At 45.9% G+C, this 14,700-nt stretch overlaps 1 protein-coding gene across 1 annotated transcript in view; it reads right to left on the bottom strand.

Moving 5' to 3' along the window:
* The window catches only part of SPOCK1 (SPARC (osteonectin), cwcv and kazal like domains proteoglycan 1), a 505,689-nt gene that overhangs the window by 257,252 nt on the left and 233,737 nt on the right, over positions 1-14,700 (bottom strand). Inside the window, exon 3 of the mRNA XM_080804507.1 lies at positions 9,456-9,501. Coding sequence (XP_080660633.1) covers positions 9,456-9,501 — 46 coding nt within the window. The remainder of the gene's footprint in view (positions 1-9,455; positions 9,502-14,700) is intronic.

Below are 14,700 nucleotides of genomic sequence, written 5' to 3'. Positions count from 1 at the left end.
CTGAGAGAAGCCACAGACAAGAAGTCCAAAGACACACCTACCCTCTCACAGGCTTTTTGTTGTTGTTTTTAACAACTTATCTGCAAACACTGAAGAAACTGGGTTCCACACACATGTCAAAACTTCTTCATCTCCTGCTCCCCTTGAGGAATGAGAAATTCTGTCACCCCTGGTCCCAGACCCACACGACCAGCCTCAGCTAGGGCTGTGTCATGGTCACTCTCTGGAGACGGAGTTGGTGCTGTCTTGTCCCGAACACCATCCTCCCCCTGTTGCTGCACAGGTGACCTCACTGTTCACCATCTCTGCTCTGGGGATATTTCCAGGCGCCCACCAGAGAGATCTTGAGAGACAAATGGAGAACGAGTAAAACAGCCTGAGAAAGCAATGGCTTACACTTTCTTCATCTCTCTTAATAAATGTGTTTTTCAAAAGAAGCAATCCTATCAAACTCCACTTGGTAGCAACTGAAGGCTCAGCTCTCAGGAAACATTACTTCCCATCAAATGCTGCCCACCTCCCCCTGGCTAATCTCCAGATAGCTACTCAGCCTTGAGAGGCCCCCGTGTCACCTCCTGGGATCCCTTTTCTGAGCCTCACCCAGCAGCTGCTGACCAGCCCAGAGCATCCAGGGTGCCTCAAACACACCCTCGGGCGTATCCCATTGCCCACAGGTCCCGCTCTTCACTACACAGGTGCCAAATGCGCTGAGGAAGGCTTCCATGACATTCCTCCTCACACATGGAACCACCAAGCCCCTACCAGGTCATCAGTTAAGCACTTGACTCGACAATTCCCTGATCAGTTAGCTAGTGTGCTGGATCACGTAAGCGGACGTGGCAAAAACTTCATTCAAAGAGCCTTCCAACTCTGGGAATCCAGAACAAAACACTGTCCCTTCATCTTTTACCAATGCTTTGTCGCCTTTACCGTGATCCTTTTGTTAAGACTGGGTTGGGCCTTACATCAGCAGTTTGACAGGTTGTAGGTGCAAGAAATGTCCATTTCTGTTTTTGTAGAGGCGGAGGAAACAGGCTCAGAGAAGCTAAGCACTTGCCTCAGCACACACAGCTTCCTGAAGGCCAGAGCTGGGGATCGAACCCCAGCACTGAGCCTGAGAACCGAGGACCTCTCCGATATACCACAATGCCTCTCATCCTGTGTGGCATTTAGGACCGAATGGACATCAGACAGGCCTCCAGCAGTGAAATCAGCCATGTAACACAACCAAAGACCTCTACAAAAGCAAAGTCTCCATCTCGGGCATGGGACCTGTAGGGACACAGGTGATGCTGGCGGCGTCCCTCCCAGCAGCCGCCTCCCGGCTGTGAAAATACTCTAATCCACTCTACAGTCTCCGATGAGGAAAATTTAAACAGCATTATTGATTGATTTTAAAATTCAGCTGACATTTTTTCCCTGTTGAGAATTTCCCCAAACCAGGGCTGTTTCATTAGGGCTCCACAAATACCATATAATTAATTCAGAAGCTGTTATTCTAGCAGGTGGAATACAGCAGGATGGATCCCCCCGCCCCGGTTTTTATAAAACTAACACTACATTTTATGAGTTTGGGAAAAGGTAATAAACACGTCTTTAAAATGGATTTGTCCATACTGAAGGAACCTCTTAAACACAGTAAGAAAAGCCACAGAGCCTCATAATTGCAAGGGGGATTTTAGTACCCTTCATGATTCTCTATCATTCCGCTCAAAGGGTAGAACGCAACCCAGAACAGCTTGGTTCTGGAGGCACAGGGGAGTGGGAGCTCCTAGCGAAGCCGGCACACAACACTGACAGAGCCATCAGCACCCCCACGAGGAAGCGGGGCCCACAGTCATAGCTGAGGGTACTCGGCTGGCAACAAAGTGAGGTTAGGTGGGCATGAGCCATACACTGATTTGTGGCCCTCTACAGCACGACGTCATTGAGTCTCCATGAATGCCCCACGAGACAGGGGTCGCTAGCCCCAGATGAGAACATGGAGTAAGTTACTCCGAAGTGTGCAGCAAGCTAATGGGGGACTAAGATGGCAGCTGGAGGCCTTGAGACCCTGCTTTCCCTCCACCCCCAGCAGAGCCCGCAAGAGTCCGTGAGGAGACCAAGTACCTCCCACTTTGGCCTTCCTTGCTTTTTATTCTGAGCCTCCCTCCCCACCCCTGATGGTTTAAAGGCCCGTTTAATTCCACTGGTTTTAATGCAGCTATATTCATACCTCATTGGCTAAACTGTAACCTTTGAAACTTGAGCATCAGGCTCAGATTCTTCATTTTTCCTTCCTTTATGAGGAAAACATACAGACTCTATGCTGTCTGAAACCGTGAGAGCTTAACTATCGTGGTTGGAAAGGACCTCGGGAAGCCCCTTTTTACTTCAGAAATAGGCTAAGTGAAGTCCAGAAAGGCCACGTGATTTGCCTGAATTTAACACATTGAAATAGTGGCAGAGTCAAGACCCACCTCAGTCCCTTCCTGGGATACCAGGCTCTCCAGGCCAAGTGACTTCAGGTCAGAATCAGCTGGAGTGGGTTAGAGATGCTAAGGAAAAGCAGCCTGGATAACAAAACAGCATCAGCCTAACTGTCTGCCAATGGGGGAATAGTGGCTAAATGGTAGCGCGTTAGTATAATGCGACAGAACACTAGAAAGGCATTAATTAGATCTACAACCACCACACCAAAGACCCTCGGAAACAATTTTTCAATGAAATGAACAGGTTAGAGAAGGAAACATTTATTTCTAGGGGTCAACATGTAATGTAACATCTTGCTTGGAGACATGCCCCTAGGACCTAAAAGTTTAAGAACATGGACGGAAAAGTGCTTTAATGAGGTGACACTTTAGGGAACAGGAGCAAGAAGGGGCACCCGTCGGATTTCAATCTTTTATGTGATTTTTCTTTCTTTAAAATAAGCAAACAGGCCAAGGCAGCCAGAGATGAAAGTTATGACTTTTAACTCGCTCTAACTTCAAAGCAGATAGGCTGTGTAAAAAACGGGAGCAGACCAAGATGTGAATTACCAGTGTTCTGTTTCTTCCCTGGCGGAATTGACTTCGAAAAGTTAAAAATCAATACTTGAAAAATTAAAAAAAAAAGCAGTAACTATTTTACTGTCATAATCAGGAAAGAGAAGAAGGGACAACAAAAGGAGAGAAGCTAATGGGGCTGGGGCGGAACGGGAAGGTATGGGGTGGGTAACGGGTTCACGGGAGGTGAGAGGGGCTGTCACTTAGGGTAAAGTGTCACGGCGACGTCACGCGAAAGGCAAAGGGGGAGAAACCGAGCAGACCAGACATGAGAGGACCAGGGGGAAATTATTAAGATGCTTTCCACAAACCAGGCCGGATGCCTCTGAAAATCAGCAGCTCCAGCGATCAGATAGGTGAACAGATACTTAAACACTGAGAAATGTTCAAGGCAGTATGAATGCAAATCAGAGGCTCTTTTTGGGGTGAGGTTAAATTCCACATCAAGAGGAAAGCTGTGGGGACTGAAGGTTTCTTTTCAGCCTAGCATGTAAAATTTCAGATTAATCTAGAGGGGGGAAAGAATCCTCTTCTGAACAATCATTTTATAAATAAGCAATCTTGCCCCCCTGGGCTCCCCTTTAGAACTGGGACAAAACATGGATGCCGCCCTAATCCACGGGGCTCCGGTTCCAGAAACACAGCCGGAACGTGGAAAGGACTCTCTCCTTTTGAGTCTTAGAATTTCTGCTTCAAAACAGTTCAAGGCTTTGGTCAGAATGTGAGCTTGTTGGGATCTTGGTATAATAGATGGAAAGTCAAAGGGCAAGGGTTTTCTTCTTTTCCTCAATTCAAGTGAACAGCATGAGTGAAAAGGGCCCCTGACTTTCTGAGCTTTATTTTTATCTGGAGATCAATTCCTACAAGTTCATATTCTGCTCTGAACATCACCAGCATAATTGGAGATTCAGTCACAGCCTGGCTGCTTGGGAAGAACGATTAGTATTCACTACAGAAGAAAAAACATTATCCTTAAAACCAACAGCTATACACTCCATCTAAAACATTCATTTATCCCACATTAAAGGAACTCGCTTGTTTCAAAAAGTTCCCTGATAAATCTCCCCTCAGCCATTTGTCCTCAAAAGGCTTGTCTCATCGAGCGGAACTTCGTACCCACAAGAATCGGTGGGCTCTTTCCTGAGTGGACCATGGCTACAGGAGAGAACCTCAATTAATCAATGTCCCATCACTTGAGGACTCCCTCAAGTAATCAGAATTCCATTCTAAAAATAAGGTCTTCGTTACAAACATAAATGACCTTCCCAATCTCTCAATGCAAAACAAAACAAAAACAAAAACAAACAAACCACCTTTGATTCAGCAAAAACTTTGATGATGAAAGCTTCATTTTTTTTTTTTTTCCAAAAAAGACTGGTCAAGAAACTTTGAAACGACTTTTTAGAACTCGCTTTGCTTCTCATTCATCCTCTATTCTATGACATAAAGCAACACCTTTTATTCTTTTAACACAACACTGTGGTTGGGTAAATTGTCTCCGCCTTTCTGCTCCAAGTCCCGCTTCCTCAGCCACCCCACTCCAAGGAAAAAGAGAACCTTTGAGACAGCAACCTTATTACCACACTGAAGGTGGCTGTTACTAGGGAAGGTTGGTAGTTACAGCACGGGCAGCCTGATCCACACACCACAAGCACAGGCTGAGTGAGGCCAAGTTGTAACAGAAAATGTCCCCTCAACTCACACTGACCTATGTCAGTCAGATTAACACATGACATCTTATGGATTTCTCAGTTTCTGAGACCAACACTCCTCGCCCAACCCACTCCCACCAGCCCCGGCTCTTGTGGCCAGCCCCCGGCAGCCCCCTTCCCAGTACATACACGCTCTCCGAGCTGAAGACCTTAGATGGATGGCTTCTGACTGACTGGTAATTGGGAGCGTCCCACAGAGAGCCCTCTCTTACTGGGGTCCCTGTTATCCAGCACAGCACAGTGAAATGTGGAGCATCTGACAACCGTTTATGGGTGGGTAGATGCGAGGAAGGAAGAAAGGAGCATATTAAGAGCCTGAACCTCTTCAGCCCCCAAAATGAGGATCTGGGGTGCACCACTGCGATGACCCACCCGCCCGATGTGAAAGAGGCCAGCTCCGCCTTACCCTGGGAGCTCCAGAGCATCACAACTCTTAAGGCCCCCAGAAGGGAAGAAAGGAAGAGAGAAATAAAACCTAAGTGGAAAAGGAAGGAAGCAACAGGGGGAGACAGGTTAACAGGAGGAAGAGGGAATGAAAAAGATCAATTACTCGCTGAAGGAGCACTTATGGAGCACTTACTGTATGCCAGACATTAACTCATTTCATCCTCCCAATGCTTTTGCTGGTGCTGTCGCCACATTCGAAGGCTTTGATGCAGAGAAGTGAAGCAATTTGCCAGAATCGCTCAGCTAAGAGCTGGCAGGGTCAAGTTCCAAACGTGGAGAGTCTGACTGCAAACCCCAAGTCCCCCCAACCAACACCACACTTACCAAAGCGCATCCCACAGAACATGCTACTTTCTCTGGGTACCTGATAGGCATGGAGCGAAAAAATAAAAACGAAAGCATGTGGTCAAAGGCAGATAGAGAAAAATGCGAAGTTAAATGGGATTCTTTACCAAAAGACTTCTCTGAGCTTTTCAATCACGAATGAGCCCTGTGAATCTCTAGGAGAAGCAGAGTTTATGTGGGTCCCAAACTTACTGCACCAAGGACTGTTTTCTTAGAGAAGCACTTTGCGGGACCAGACACCACTTCCAGAAAGAAACCTCATACCTGCTCCTCACCCACTATGTGTGCCCAGATTTGCTAGGGGCCAGGTGATGGAATATGCTCGAAGGGCAGAGCAAGAGAGGCCACCCAAGACTCCGGGAACGTGTCCGAACCCTAGAGCCTCAGCCTCCTACAGAGGTCCACCCCAGGGCCTCCACTCCTGCCCACACAAGACAAGAACCACACGCAACAGCCTGTGCCCTCTCCAACCCCGCAGCCTGCCCAGCTCTCCCCGCAGGGCGACTGGCGTTGTGGACTTCACAAAGGTAATGTCTCACCTGAGTGAGTAATCGTTCCCCTCAGTTCTGAACTCCTCTCTGTCCCTTCTGTGAGGAGACCTGGCATTAAATCATGATCATACCCAAAAGGGTGTATACTAATCCAAATCTCATAAAGAATTCTCTGAAAGGCCTGAAGTTGATGGCTCTTATACTCCACAGACAGAAACATTCATGATTCACTTTAGGATAACAAGTTAAAGACATTTTCAGCCTCTTGGAAGGAGACCACCAAGTGATTTCCTTCTGATACAATTACATGGTAAGGTCCCTCTACAAAGTCCTGTTGTTCCAAGGTCAGTAAATATCCTGAAGCAGAGAGTACAGTTACAAGTAACCACTTCATAAATACTACAAGTGTCCTAACTACTCGCATCAACACCTACGAGAAGCTGGAGCTCCGGGGGCATTTCAGAGATCAGGCTCCAGGGCTGGATGCTGTGTCTGACTGCCTGCGACAGCCAGAGCCCAAAGCTCCAAGGCGATGGAAGGGGCAAGGGACAAGTCACGCAGGAGTCCGTGGGAGGGACGTCATCTAGCAGCTGCACCTTGGGCTCCCCATCGCAGCTGCTGAGTCACCAAACTCAGTCCTCTAAAATACTGCCTTCACCACGTCATTCCTCTGCTGAAAACCTTTCTCTGGTTCCCCACTGCCAAGAAAATAAAGTGCAAACTTCTCGGACTGGTAGGAAGTATCCGTCAAAACCTGCCTCAAACCCACCGTTCTGGCTATTCTCCACCATGATCTCTCATGGCCCACCCTCCCCCCGCCGCTTCTCCCCTGCATTTTCAGCCCACCTCGCCCCCAAGGCCATTGGGACGCCATGTCCACTGCCATGCCCTTGCATAATTGTCACGTGAAACCCTGCGATGTCTTTCAACGAGTGCCCTTGCTACCAGCTCCAAGTTTTCCCCAACCCCAAAACCACTTGAAACATGTTTGATTCCTTTTCAACTTAGGCAGGGAAATGAGTTCTCGCTGCAGCTGACAACTTTCACTGGAGTTCAGCAATTCTCCTATTATCTGGAAGATGAAATGCTCTACATCTTCCATGCCTACGGTTTATATTTCACCAAGTGGTGTCAACACTGATATAGTAACCTCCCATTTTTATTGAGCAGCACACAATGTAATTGATGACATCTGCTGGGGCTGATATTTTAAGTGAAGGCTATTCTCAGCTCTGCCTGCTCTCCCCATGGCTCTGTATATAAATAGCCAACAGCAGCTACACCTGAGCTACAAAGTGGAGCTTCTTGGCTAAGGTCCTCAATTATACCCCATAAAGTCACGAGGTTTTATCGAAGGAAGATTTATCTAAGCAGATCCAGTTTTCATGCCTGCAGAGCTAGAAAAAGAGGGAGCAGGGGTGGGAATCTGCTGGATATGCCTGCCATCATTCCTAGGAGACAAAAACCCTTCTTTGGACTTTTTGGTTCAGTAGATTTAAGTCTCACGCTCTTTCTGATGCTCAAAGTTTCTGTGTTAACCCCCCAATCAAGGCAAGTGATCATACACATCCCCAAGTGGCAAATGAAACCCACCTTCAAGTATTTATCTTTTCCAGTGTATACTAGTGAAAATGAAAATGTCTTCCCCTGGTGAAGTTTAAGTATTTGTGTCCAAGTCTTGGGGCAGAGTCAATCTGGTGGTTAGACAACACTTGATCCTCAAAGGACAAGAACCCATTTCTGTTTCAGGGCTGGAAACAATCAGTCTGCTGCCACTCTCCGTTCAGAGGCCTCCGTAAGCAAAATCCTAGAGGGCATGTTTACGGGAGGGCGCATTTGTGAGGCCCAGAGAGAGAGAGTGTGTTGTGTATCAGAGCTGTTCCAAAGTGAAGGTACATCCTTTCAAAAGTAATGCTGAGAAATTTCAACCATTTTCAATGGGAAATTTATAAATTGCATTAGAAATATCTTCGTATGCTTTAATGTGGCTTATTGTGACAACTCAGTCATTGGTAAAGTTACAAAGGAGAGAGGCTCGTGGAGGCTGCTAAGATACAAGAAGTCCGGACTCATCTCCAAAGGAAAGCCTTTCCTGGGACCCGCTCCCCAAGAAGCGTGCAACACACGGTAAATTCCCCACCTATAGCTTCACCACTTGCCCTGCACATACCTACCTTAAGGCTCTGAAAACATCCCACCGAAACTGCTGACTGGGTTACCTCCCCACACTCTGCTCTCAGCATCCCCCAGCATCGGCACCACAGCTTTTGTTTTGTTCCCAGAACCGGGCTTGGTGCTTGTGTACACAGTGGGTATTCAACTTTGAGAATGAATGAATGAATGCATGTATGAATGAATGAATGAATGAATACAATGTTGCCCGACTTGGAGGCATGAGCTAAAATGCACATGAAGAAATCCTAACACCAATTTTGTTTAAAAAACAAAAACAAAGCAAACAAACAAAAAACAGAGTCCAGGGACAGAGGGACCCATTAGAGTGACAAAGGAGAGGAGAAGGGGGTGCCTTCTAACACATTCATTACACAGCAATTCCCTCCTTGATTTCTTTTTTGTCAGGGCGACCATCGGGATCGCATCACACACTCAAGCCACAGAACTGAAGTTCATCCTCAGAAGTGTGACCCTTTGATGCGTGGTCAGGAATCTTTTTCCTCCAGGTTTCAGTATTAACTGCATATACATACTTCAAGTACTATCTGGCATCATTTTCAGCCGCCGGTTCTGTGGCTACAGCAGCCACACATAGAACAACAGGGACAGGGATGTGATTCACGCAGGTCCTCAGTCTGTCTTAAATAACTCACAGGAGCACCCTGGGAGTGCTCTACAATGGCCATCGGTAGACGGGCTTCATGCTTGCTGGCATGAGTGCCAAGAGCCCTCTGAGGACCAAGGTTACACCCAAGTGGTCAGTGAGCAGACTCAGAAAAGAGCTTCTATTTAGAAGCCATGAAGAAGTTATTTAACAAATGAAATATTAGCGCCCTTGAAAGCTTCCTGGGATGAACCCGTTTCTACAAAGAAAGTTTCATTTTTATAGCTCGTGTCCATTGCACATTCCCACAGGCCAGCCGTTCCATGGAAGAAATCACTGGATTCTACCCAACTCACCAGGTTACTGTGATAAGCATTTTACTCTTTTGTAGTGGTGGTGTTTAAATAAATAAATAAATAAACCTCCAACGATTGTAGTCAATTCAACACATGTTGAAGAATATGTCTCAGGTGATCTCAGACAAACAACAAAACGGACAGGATAGTTTCTATCACCATACTCACTTCAGACCCCCAAGTCAGTCAAGTAAGACAGCTCTCTGGCATTCTTAGGAACAGTAACTCAACATGTAAAGAAGGAAAAATGAGACTGCATTCCCCATGGAATATACAACAAGAAATAATGCATCCTTTACCTTGGTCAAAGGGCTTGTTGGGATTCCAGTTTCTGAAATAATCATCCTATATAAGGAAAAAAAAAATAGAAACGAAGGTCAGATTTCAAAAAGCTTCTCACACACAGCGTAAAAACCAGCCTTTTTCCCCACCTCCCAAAACACAAAGGAAAATACACACAGCTTAGAAACCTTTCCCCAAACAGACATGCGTGTAAAACCAAAAATATCAATTTACTTTTCAAATTCTTGTCTTTTCAAACTGTATGGATTAAACACCGAGAATAGTAAAAACATTTCAGCCTAATATGGCAACGACGCTGCTTCTCTTGGCTTGACAGATAAACCACGACACCTTCCAAGTGCAAGGTGGATTTGCTATCAATTATTCCGCAGGTGATGCCTTGCTGCCCTCACTTATGATTAAGCTTCTGTGTTTGTAACAGCTGATAATTTCAACTGTCAACATTCCTTTCATGTGGAGACATGGAATTCGTGGTGTGCAGTTTCAGTTTTCCAACACTCACTAAGGTTAAAAACAGACTGGCCCTTCCAATGTTAGAATGAAACACGGGCATGCACTGAGCCTCCCACCATTCCTTCTAGGTGTGTAACAATAAAGTAACGGAGGCCGGCCAACCTGGCCAATTCAAAACCATGTCCTTCTTGCCTGCTGCTTGTATCAATTTATGCTCTAAGGCTAGACACTTCCTTTGAAATTCCCAGGGTCTAGGCCACTCACTTATTCATGGTTACATTAACTACTTCACTTTTAATAACCTCTCCTTGTTAAAGGCTGTCTGTTCTCTTTATCTTCCGCCCCCACCCCCCGCCCCCAGCTGAGCATTCAGCCACCGGCATTAGCACACCCACTGTCCCCCGCAATCAGACTGCCAGGTGAAGAGGCTTCACCCGTGTTTATCATCCCCGTATCATTTTAAGGCTTGAGCACTTGTTCGGTTAATTTCCTCCTCCATGTAGCTAATAATATTTGCTACATGTGTTTCTGGCAGGTACTCTACATGCCGCAGTTTCAGAGAGCTGCCTACAATGAGGCCTCAATTTCTCTTCCCGAGAAGTTAATTTACATCAAAGTGCACAATTAGTTTAAATTATTGTCCACACTGCCTCCTGCTGCAGTTTATCTCCGACATGATCTCCCCTGAATTTTATCGGCCTCTGTGTTGTTCAATTACCTGACCTTATTATATCCTTGTTGAGTTCACCTAAGCTCTTAAACAGATTTTAGGAAACTGGATTTGGAGTAAAATCATAACATATTGCTTCTTGGGCAGTGATTCCATTTCCAGAGCATGAATAAACATGAACCGTTTCCTCTGGATCCTGGGGATTCAGCATTAAATTATTTTTAACTCCTTGGAATTGGCCCACTTCGCTCTGGCTTTAATGCTATGGCATAAATGACCTCCTCACCCTTCTGGTTAGGAAGTCTCCAAGGGCCACACCATGAAATGTCATGGAGAAAGTTACAAACAAGCCCTCTGCCATCTCTCTGTCCCCCTATGATTTTAAATACAATCCTAATCTTCCGAACTGCGTGGACTGAGACTCAACAGCTAGTATTAAATAAGTTAAGGGCTGGACAGTAGGTGGGAAAAATTTAGCACCCAATTTCTTAGTTGGATGGCCAATGGGCTCTCAGCCCTAGACATGACTTTGTTATCCACACATTCTGTCCACGAGGACATGGGAAGAACCCATCCTCACCAATGGAGAAAAAAACATCAATCCTTCCAGCTATGGTCCGTCAATGCCCCCTCCGCACACAGAGGCCAGCTTCCTGTCCAACGGCAATGTGGAATCCTGTGAAATATTTTCTACTTGAACATGCTGTTCTGAAACATGGAAGTCCTTGGAAGCTTAGGATGTGTGTCTGACAGGGAAGGACTGGAGCCAAAGACAAGTCCCTTTACTTTAATTTCCCATGCCACATTCCCTTTGATGTCAAGGAAAGGTTTGAGCAAGTCTCAAGAAGTGAATATTCCCTAATGATTTCCACCAACTTTGTAACCTGGCTGGCATGCAAAGCACGCTTCTGGGCCCCCAGTCACTTTTCCAGGTTAACTACAATGGCCATTTTTACAAATTTCTTGGGGGAAAAAAAAATTCCAATTTCAAATACAAAGCCTTTCAGTCATAAAAGCAGGTATCTGCATTAGAATATTTTAAGCTGATTGCAAAGGTAATAATACCGTCTAATTGCTGCCAAGATGTGAAAGTGCACCTTGAGTGAACGCTCATTATGCAAAGTGAGTCCTTCAAGCAGCCCCTGGCCCAGCAAGGCCAAGTCCTGGAGGAGAACAATTCCTTGCATCTGACTGCTTTTTGCTCAGCTTTAGCAAAGTGGATGGCCTAAGCAAAAACCAATGAGCCAGGAGCAGGTAAAACCTTGAGTGCCACTCTTTGGCTAGAGCTAAGAGAAACCCCTACCGGAGGCCAAGATTATGAACATGTGGGAAGCACGCTAGAACCAGAGCCCACTTGGGGGATGGTCAGGGAGATCTGGGGAGGGGGCACAGCTGCAGCCAGTTGGAGGCTGAGATGTCCAGGCACAAAGAGCACCCTGTCACACCATACACACCGAGTCTGACTGGCCTGCACACAGGGCAAGTCCAAGCAGGTAGGGGCTGTCTCCATCCATCCCCTCCATGTGTGCGGGAATGCCCAGGGAGGCAGCATCTCCACTCAAGTGGAAAAAGCCACAGACAGAAGACTGCCACTTCTAGACCTGCATCTCCTGACCATGTGCTCATACCAGAAGGCCCCATATCTGCAGTCAAACGCTCTACCACTGAGCTATAGCCCCATGAAGTCCCCATATCTGGATGCTCAGGACACATTAGGACAACTGTCTCGGGGTACTGAACCAACACTCCATCAATACCAGGGCTGGTCACTTCTCCAGGTCCCAAGACTGGAGGTGGGGGCGAGGAGGAGAGCTACCTCCCCAACTCATTTCTTATTTTCTATCTAAATTGATAGAGCTACATTCTCTGTATGTTGTCCTAAAACACACCCAGGACCTCCTGTGCTGTGGACAGCGGTGCCAGTTTTCCTGAGCTACAACTCCCATGCTGGCAAGTACTATCCTTATCCCCGCACCACCCCAATTCTGCACTGCACCCAAGTGTGCTCCTGCTGCACGGACCCCAGAATCCCTTCCGGATACTCTCACAATGCAGGACTTGAAGGCCCCTGACCTCTCATCTTCCTTCTGGCCCCAAAACGTGGTGACCTGCTGGCATTCAGCCTATGGGGGAAGGCACACCAGATAAGTCCCACAAACATGCCAGGAGAGGCGTATGCAACGGAGACGGCCTCTTCACTGGTCCTTTTATCATCTAGTGACGAGGCTTTTAAAAATGACTTTCAAGGACCACAGCAAGGGTGAATTTTTAAAACATAAACCTCAGTAGAAAGACACCTATCTAAATACAGTCGTTTATTAAATTCAGTAACTCAAAACCCTCAGGTTGTTTTTCAGAGTCCATAGTCTCTCATGGTTTTGAAGGGGCGGGGGGTGGGAGGGTGGGGGAACCAGGTGGTGGGTATTGGGGAGGGCACAGATTGTATGGAGCACTGGGTGTGGTGAAAAAACAATGAATACTGTTACGCTGAAAATAAATAAAAAATTTAATTAAAAAAAAAAGAAAGAAATAATATAGAGGACTTGAAACTTTAAAAAAAAAATTCAGTAACTCAGTGCATTATACAGGCTAAAGAATGAAAGATGGCAGTGTTACTACACATGCATATTTCATGGAGCCCACTGCGTAAAAAATAATGTCAGGCCTCTACCGGACAGGCCTGAGAACAGTCTTCCTCCAAAGTCTAACACCAGAGGAGGAAAGGCTGATTCCATTTTACTACCCCACTTCATACATGAAAATCACCCAACTCTTCAGGGACTGTGAAAATCTGTAAGAACCTAGAAACTGAAGCAGTCTCAAACTTGAGCCCATTGACTTATGTCCAAAATCATGAAATATTTCAAGGCAGGATAAAGCCTTTGTAAGAAAGCATGAAAAGTCCGCATAAAAAATTATAGTAAGAAAGTGACACATCATGACCCAGGATGAGAAAGGAGGAGGTGTGGTCCTGGTGGTAGAGATAGAATCAGAGCCTGGGAAAGATTATAGCCCCTATTATTTTAATCCTCTGCAGCTGATCAAGACAGAAAATGACATATTTCTCCATTGATTTAACTAGTTAAATATCCTACTAACCCAGAAAAAGGAAAAATCCTTTTAAAGTACTCTCAGCCAGTGACTAGTGCTGAGAAATTTAACTCTGGGTTTTTGACCACTTTAGAGATACTGTTTTGATAAATAGTCATGGGAAAGGAAGTCTGTTCAAAATACATATATAGAACACTATTGTATATTATTACACCATTAGTATACAATTATTCTGTTCTGTAATTCATCTTCCAATAAAGTCTTTAAGCCTCCCTAACACGAAATGATGGAGATAGATATATATTTCTGATATAATTTGAGTGACTACGTCTGTTTATCATGGACGATTATAACCAATTGGAAAAATCTCTTGTTTCACCCTATTTTGAATGGGCACCTGAATTTTTCTCACATTGCCCCAGAGCCCCAAAATGGTGGATGCAATTTAGCTCAAATATTCCCCAGGGACTTGCTTTTCCAGAGATGCTAATTTCAGCCCCACAGAACGTCAAAACAGACTCTGAGGAGGCGATGGGGAGGCAGAACAAAATGGAGACCGATTTTGAAACCTGCCTTACTTTCACCTCCCAACATGATGATATCATTCATTAGCTACCTTACGGCTCCAGATATTACAGATCAAAGACCCTAAGCTCTCACGGAACAGATCACTTCTGCTTCATACATATTTCAGGGAAGCTGAATGTGAAGCTGCAGTTCCATCTGGAGATCACCTGAGACACCCAGCCTGGAAAATAAGTGGGAGCCTCACTTGTCTCAAGCAGGAGTGGGCCACAGGGACACCAACAGAAGGAAGGAAGGTGAGGCAAAGGCAGACGGCCCCCACTGGGTCATCAGTGGCCTTCACCAGGTAAATGCCAAGGGGAAAAGCACAGCCCTTCGTGGTCAGGTAGTCAAGTCCAGTTTGCAGATCCTGGGTAGGGGGCATCCCCCTTTACAGAACCCAAAACCTTTACAAAGCGATCCATTAAGGGACTGTAAGCAAACCGCTCTCAGAAGGATTCAGTGCAAAGTAGTTGGGTTAATTTTCACACTACTTGACTGGG

Source organism: Martes martes, assembly GCF_963455335.1.
Source record: "Martes martes genome assembly, chromosome: 5".
Lineage (NCBI taxonomy): Eukaryota > Metazoa > Chordata > Mammalia > Carnivora > Mustelidae > Martes > Martes martes.
The sequence above is the reverse complement of the archived record's forward strand: the minus strand, read 5'-3'. Positions and strand labels throughout refer to the sequence as shown.